Raw genomic sequence first — 7,704 nt, 5'->3', positions numbered from 1 at the left:
ATAAGTATTCGGGTGTTCTAAAAAGATATATTTGATATTTGAATTTGTAAGGTTTTTGCGCCCCGAGAAAAGGCACCCATATTGCGCCTCCCCTGGTTGGTAGTTTACTATACATTCCTTATATGAAAGTAAATAATTATATCTTGAAGACAGCTAGAAATAAAAGGTCAAATTGTAGGCTACAACACTAACTTATTGCCACCACAAACCAAAAAGACAATTATCTTGCCCTATAAATATGTTGATGTGTCTTAAGGAAAATAACTACACCATATTGAGCTATACTAAAATGGCTTCAAGTGATAAACTGGGCCATCTAGCATTAGCACTTGCCCTGATAACTATGTGTTGGGGCGGCTCGATGGCCCAATCAGGGTGTACCAGTGTTCTCATTGGAATGGCTCCATGCCTAAACTATGTTACCGGAAGTTCCAAAACGCCATCTTCTTCGTGCTGTTCATCTCTGGCTAATGTTGTTAAATCACAGCCACAGTGCCTTTGCACTGCCCTTGATGGTAGCACTTTGGCTTCACTAGGAATCAAGATCAACAAAACCGTTGCACTAGGCCTTCCGCGTGCTTGTAATGTGAAGACTCCACCTGTTAGTAGATGCAACGGTATAAAAATATGATCTTATCTACTCTTGTCATGATTTTTTTAAATTTATTACTCATCTTACTAACATTTCGGCCATTCAAGGTGGAAATAATGCACCGACGATGGCTCCAGCCGAATCACCAGCAAGTTTAGATGATGAATCCTCAAATGGACCTGCTCCAGCTAGCATTTAATTTGTGGTATGTATGAACTTATCGCATGCTATATATATATTTTTGGGAGAAACCTCAATTTGGTATAACTTCTTATTGGTGATGTTTAAATAGGATCCAAACAAGTTATTATGAATGGTGAACCGTCTGATGATGTAGGTGGCAACAAAGGAACGTGTTACATCCTTCTATCGAGTATTATGGTGTCAATAATAAATTGTGTGTGCTTGCAATTACTTATATAATATGTTTTCTTTTCGTGTTTAATAAGAGAATATAGTGATATTGTTACCGAGTGTTGTAATCGATCCATGCTACTTTTACATTGTATAAATTGGTTCTAATTGATATGTTTACTGTTTATGAAAAATGAAAGGAGCTAGGCACCCTTGCCCTTTTTTTTGCATCTAACAAAACCCATTAGAAAAACCAACACTTTTTTACACCTCTACACGCGCATCAATTTTTTGGCACTGTTGCCGGGAGCACACGATAAATTTTTACAAGCAATCCAAGTATTTACAAAACCATTGTTTATATTGTATACATTTAAAAGCTTATCAAAAAGGACAAAAGGATTTTTTATATTTTTCTTTATAGCTTTATAAATTGCTTACTTTAGCATACTTTAGTCGTGCCATTAGAACTTTTTACTTTCCTAGGTAGTGTATGCCCACTACATCTACACCAGAACTCGTTTCTCCATTTTCCGAACCCGAATGCCACTTTCGCTGAAGAACACGCACTCGGGCACGTAAAACAACCAAAGGAGTTAAGGAAGAACTGGAAGGAGATACAACAACCGAGGAAAACCAAGAGGACCCTATAATGGCGGAACAAGAAAACGAGCTAAGCATGAGCCAATATGACAAGCCGACACTCGACGGCTATAGCAATAGCGTTGCACCACCCGAAATTCTTGCAAACTTCAAAATCAAATCTAGCACCATTCATATGATTGAAAACTCTGTCCAATTTCATGGACTTCTCGATGAAGATCATTTGTCACATATTTCCCGATTCCTTCAAATATGTGGAACTTTCAAAATCTAAAATTGCTCTGAAGATTGAGCTGAACTTAAATTATTCCTGTTTTTGCTCCGAGGCCACGATTTGGAATGGATTGAATCCCTACCATCTGTCACCATCAACACTCGGGATCAGATAGTAGAGCAATTCCGTCTAAAATACTTTCCACCAGACAAAACTGGCAAGTATCGCGCCAGCATCACCGGATTCCGGACCGATGAGGACGAGTTACTACACACAGCATGGGAGAGATACAAGAGCCTTCTTCGACGATGCCCGCACCATGGATTGAACAAGTGGCTTCAAGTCCAAACTTTCTTCGACGCTCAAACTAGCCAAAAGAAACAAGCAATCAATTAGATCGTTGGTGGAGATTTCGGAACCAAATCTCCGAATGAGGCATTCGACATCTTGGAGAAAACTGCCAAGAAAAGTTTTGCCTATAACCCACCTCGATCAACTCCATCACACAAAGGCATGCACCATGCCGAAAATAGTACCTTTATCTCTGCACAATTCTAGGCATTGTCGAAGAAATTTGAACAGCTAGACTTAGAGCTGGTCAAAGCAAAGGTAACGCGTGACAGATGTGGGGGAGATCACAAGGTTTAATACTGCCAAAGTATGACCATCGAAGAATGTGATTTCGTAAGCCAACAGAATAACATATATGGCAATACTTACAACCATGGTTGGAGAAACCATCCTAACTTCAGCTGGAGGGATGGAGCCAATAATCAAGCTCCACCTGGCTTTGCAAACGACATTTTGATCAACACCAATCCTCTCAATCAAAACCTTCATACAAAAACCAAGGTGCAAGTACTAGCCAACAACCAAACGGTGGATCTATAATGAAGACTCTTCTGACGCAACTTGTAGCAAGTACCAAAGCTTAAAAAAATTTACCGAAGAGAGATTCCTAAAGAACGAAGTGGAGCTAAAGAACCAAAAAGCTTCCCTACGAAAAATTGAAAATCAATTAGGTCACCCAACCCAGCTACTTTCTGAGAGACAGCCTAGAGGACTCCTAGTAACACGGTTACTAACCCAAACACTCAAGCCACTGCCATAACCCTAAGAAGTGGCAGAACTGCTACAAACAACTCACAAGTCACACCTATCCAACCTAAAGGTGAGACTAAGGTTCTTAACACACCCAATAATCAACCGAACCCAACCACTCCTAAACTTGTCAAAGAACCCGTGAAACCGTATGTTCTATCAATTCCTTATCTAGTCCGACTGAAGAAGGAAAATATGGAGGCATAACATGGAAAATTCTAGAACTCTTTAAGCAATTGCATATTAACCTTTCATTCATAGAAGCCATTTCCTAAATGCCAAAATATGAAAAGTTCTTATAGGAAGTTATGTCCAACAAAAGGAAGCTATAGGAACTATCACGCGTGATACTCAGTGAAGAATGCTCCATCATTCTCCAGAATAAGCTTGCAAAGAACATGGCCGACCCTAGAAGTTTCACTATAACTTGCTTGATAGGAAACTTGTTTGTTAGCAATGCCTTAGCCGATCTAGGAGCTAGCATCAACTTAAAGCCCTATGAGGTCTTCTCCAAGCTAGGACTTGGAGAACTTACTCCAACCCGCATGATCATTCAGCTAGCCTACAGGTCAGTGAAATACCCAATTAGCATAGTTGAAAACATGCTAGTGAAATACCCAATAGGGAGCTATCATATACATGAAATAACCCAAGTGGCAAGTTGTAGGCCAGAGTTTTCCAACTAGGTGATAGGCCTAGATGATGTTCGTCAAGGACTAGGTCTTTTATACGAATTTGCTTTGTATCATAGGTGTTGAATTGTAGTTTAATCGAAGCATGAGATGGTCAGATATCAAAAAAGTGGTGGCCGAAGAATATGGTGGTGCCTACAGGTTGGTCACCTGTGATGTGTAGCTCTCTGTCGACGACAAGACATTGCGATTTTGGTGGGCGATGGAACGATGGTGGTGGATAGTGGAATGGTGGTTGTTTGATATTAAGGCTTTTAGATGTAGGAGGTGGGTAAAGATGGCGAGTGTAAGTGGGTTTTTTTGTAGGTGATGGATCAAATTATTTTCATTCTTAGCCTTCCTACAAAAACTTCTTATTTGAACCCAATCATCATCATCATTATTATTATTATTATTATTATTATTATTATTTGTGTTATTTTTATTGGGGTATGTGTTGTGCGATTGGCCCAATCATATCCATCATTCACATCATCATTCTTGTGGCTCGAACACCATTATCAAGGGGTTTAGATGTGGAGAATTTTTTTTTCTTTTTAAATATACAACTAATCATATTTAGCTAATTCAACCCTATATCACATTTTCTATCAACGCCCCACAACGCCCCTTTTAGAACCCTTCTACCAAGCCTACGTGGTGCCTACATGGAAACACTGCTTTTAATCTTAAAGCTCGTTTATGGCCACCCATAACACATAGCCTTAATAGCAGCAACAATAGCAATAACAACGGTAAAAATACAAAAACAATGATAATTCAAGTCCTCAAGCATTTTATCCATAAATAAATAATCAAACTAAAATATTTTTAATGATGATAATAATACATAAAAATGCTCATTTGAAGGCATGATCATAGTCATGAAAATGGAAGTTTTTGTAAATGAATTGTGACAACCATTTTGATCCAACAAAGCATAAAATCGCAGCTACTGCAAGTGTAATTCTTGTAGTACCTGAAATCACTCCTTGTTTGGTTGCGCCCATAATAGCCATGGAAGCAATGGAAAACACCTGAAGAGATATTTGAAGTGCATTAAGACCTTTATACATACGAATGCAGCAGCTGCAATTCACCACATGGCTCCAGTACCTAAATGCACAAAACAATAAAAATCAAATAAACCTCAATGTGGTTGAAGTTTATGCAAATATAACCTGTCCATGAGTTGTTCTCTAGGAGAAATGGGTGGAAGATGCCCATTAATATTGGTTCCCCAATAGACTTGACCACCTGCATATTTCTTTAGCCATGTCCTATAGAATGCCACCATAGTATCTGCTTTGGTTGGCACAAAACAACATTTTTGCCAATTTGAAGGCCCTGCCTTCATCAATTTCTCCTCCTAACAGTTCATAAACATTAAAATATTCAAATACGACTACTTGAATCACAATCAGGGTTAGGATAGTTTTACCTGAACCCGTAGAAGATACAGATCCGAGTCAATAACCAAGTTCTGCAGAATATGGTTCATCCATCTTGAAACAAATGGATCTATCCAAAGACTATAGTTTCTAGAGCTAACAATTATGAGCCTGCTATTACCCAGGCTCACCGGAATACAAAAGAAGATAAAAAGAACCTTTTGAGGCGGCTTTTGTGCTAATTTTCCCTAAATCAATCAAGTTGAATGAATGAAGTACCAAGTACAACATAAAACTTTGACACGAAAATACGACATGAACCTATATAATGAGCAGGTCATGTTCGACACTCTAACTTGTGACACGACCCGTTCAAGACCGCTACTTACAAAGTTAAGTTTATACCTGTGCATTACTTGAACTTTCCTTGATTGTTTGAATACCTTGAACCAAACAAGGAGAAACAAAGCTCCATTGACGACCTAGCTGCTCGATTGCAGTAAAACCAGTTTTATCTATTTTCTGCATCTTTATATCAATTGGTGAACCCCCTTCTCGATCGAACTTAACAGTGTAAGAAGCTTGTGTTAGGCGGGTAACTATCATGCTAGAGAATTGAGGATATATGAAGTATTTGAAGGTTGAATACTTATCTAGGCGGTGGTGCGATACTCATTATCCCATGGTGCGCATATGGAACATGAGAAGGGTCCATGAGATTTTCAACCAGGATTTCATACCTACAATAACTATCAGTATATCACCGGGTAAACAAAACCATAAATTTTTTTAAAATAATTTTCTGTACGTTCATACCCGTATGGTATATCTCTAGTGAACATTTCGACCGAAAACGAAGGATCGTCAAGTTCAGGGACACATGGTGGTTTATTTCTGGCGAGGATATCTTTGTATCTTGAATCAGTGTTGGGCCAAAACCAAACAATCCCGTTCTGCACGGTGCTTGGATATACAAAAGCACACGCTTTTGGGGAAGAATGAACCTGCGTGATTTTTTATGGTGGTGATGACTAAAATGTGCAATTGACCAGCTGTCTTCAACCAAATATCCACTTCACCAACCCCATCCCAATATGTTAATGGAAAAAGTTGTCGAGCCGGTCACTTTTTAATCATTACTTGACGAGATTTTTAACCAATGATCTTCTTTCACGTGTCATAAAACCGTCGGTTCGCAATTTAAAAAAAAATTGTCGGGGCCGTGAGGATTTCTGCTGTTCTTGTCAAGTTTTCGATTTTTGATTTTTCATTTATCTTAAGTTGTCAAAGATGCCAGGATTCTAAAAATGACATGACTGGTTTGTCGTTTGACGAGATTATATTGGTGCCCAACGAGATTATTTTGGTGACCGATGGGACTATTTTGACGTCCGACGAGATTTATTTTCGTTTCCTTGGCTTCCATCTAGATTATTTTGGACAAGTGACAAAATATCTGTTTGATTAAAAATTTCGGTTGAGTAATGATTAAAAATTGATCAGGTCGACAGACTTTACCATAGACATTATGGACATTTTGTTACCGGTAAAGTTATAATAGAATCATGCATGGAATTGTTGGAAATTAAGATCATAAGTGATCTAACATACCGGAGGGCCATCTTGGGGAGCTTGAGGAATAAATTTGCAGTCATCTGAGCCATCAAAGAACCAGCCATGGTACACGCACTGCAACCGACCCCATTGATCGATTCTTCCTTGGGAAAGTGGAGCCAATCGGTGTGGACAACGATCATCAAACACCTTCCTTTCATTCTCGTTCCTATCCCACCACTCCACCACATCAAGACCCAACACCTTCATCCCACGGGGAGACCTCTTGTCCAAATCACACACAGGCACGAGTGGATACCAATGGGAGAACCAGTCAAATTTCTCATCTTGATCAAGCCTTCTGGTTTCTTCTTCGGTTGAAACAGATGAAGAAATGGCAGTGAATTTGTATTTTGGAACATGGGTTAAGTTGGGTGTTTTATGAGTAAAGGAAAGCCCAAAATTTGGTCTGGACAAGTGTGCTTTGATACGTGAAGGTAGAGCAAGAGTCGAGGCGGTTCTTAAAGCTTCCATGGTGGATTTCGAGGTGTTGCATTACTAAGTGAGTTTTTATATGTAAAATGTTATAATGGGATGTGAGAAAGGTAGCACAGAACGTGAAAATCATGACATGTAGACCCGATGAATTTTAAGGGATCTGCATTATAGTAAATAAATAATAAAATGCATGGGGGCGATTGTGTTCACAATTACACCACGTACGTTAAAAATCCTCAGAGTCCAGCATTGTTTTCGAGGTCTTCATGATAACTTACTTTTTTGAAGATTTGATGGAGGATTATCTTTCATTTGTCTTTTTGCATACAAAATATCTGATGCTATGCACCAAAGACACTCCATTATCGTGACAATGAAAACAAAATTTCATTATATTTAGTAATTTACTAGTTTATTTTCTATTTTTTTATTTAGCATGTGGACTCTAATTCAGGTTTCTTTAATGTAACTTTTTTCTATATATGTTAAGGGTTAACCATTATTGTAAATTTGTAATTAATTGAATTAAAATATCATACACCTTTATATTATATCAGAGCTAAAACTCTCCACACAAAACCTTTTCGTCACTTCCAAAAACTGAATCTAGTCAATGTTTTTATTCTTACAAGACAACTTGAAGAAACACGAGTCTGAACTGAATAGTCCGAACTCGGAGTTTGCTTCAGATGTGAGTCTACTGAGTACAATGACATCAGATCCAAG

General features: G+C 38.5%; 1 protein-coding gene and 1 pseudogene across 1 annotated transcript; one reads left to right on the top strand and one right to left on the bottom strand.

Annotated features, from left to right (window-relative positions):
- The first annotated feature begins 289 nt into the window (after nucleotides 1–289).
- Nucleotides 290–791, top strand: LOC143606746 (non-specific lipid transfer protein GPI-anchored 5 pseudogene; annotated as a pseudogene).
- Nucleotides 792–4,395: 3,604 nt separating this feature from the next.
- Nucleotides 4,396–7,014, bottom strand: LOC143606744 (protochlorophyllide-dependent translocon component 52, chloroplastic-like). The gene is made up of 7 exons (XM_077082411.1): nucleotides 6,538–7,014; nucleotides 5,743–5,930; nucleotides 5,580–5,666; nucleotides 5,332–5,497; nucleotides 4,977–5,174; nucleotides 4,717–4,904; nucleotides 4,396–4,651 (listed from the first exon to the last, which is right to left on the bottom strand). Exons 1-7 carry the CDS (start codon nucleotides 7,012–7,014, stop codon nucleotides 4,396–4,398), a joined length of 1,560 nt encoding a protein of 519 aa, XP_076938526.1.
- Nucleotides 7,015–7,704: the final 690 nt, after the last annotated feature.

The sequence above is a fragment of the Bidens hawaiensis genome, unplaced genomic scaffold, assembly GCF_021521415.1.
Source record: "Bidens hawaiensis isolate Kalapana, Puna unplaced genomic scaffold, B.hawaiensis_p1.1 tig00076923_1, whole genome shotgun sequence".
In the NCBI taxonomy this organism is placed as follows: domain Eukaryota; kingdom Viridiplantae; phylum Streptophyta; class Magnoliopsida; order Asterales; family Asteraceae; genus Bidens; species Bidens hawaiensis.
The sequence above is the reverse complement of the archived record's forward strand: the minus strand, read 5'-3'. Positions and strand labels throughout refer to the sequence as shown.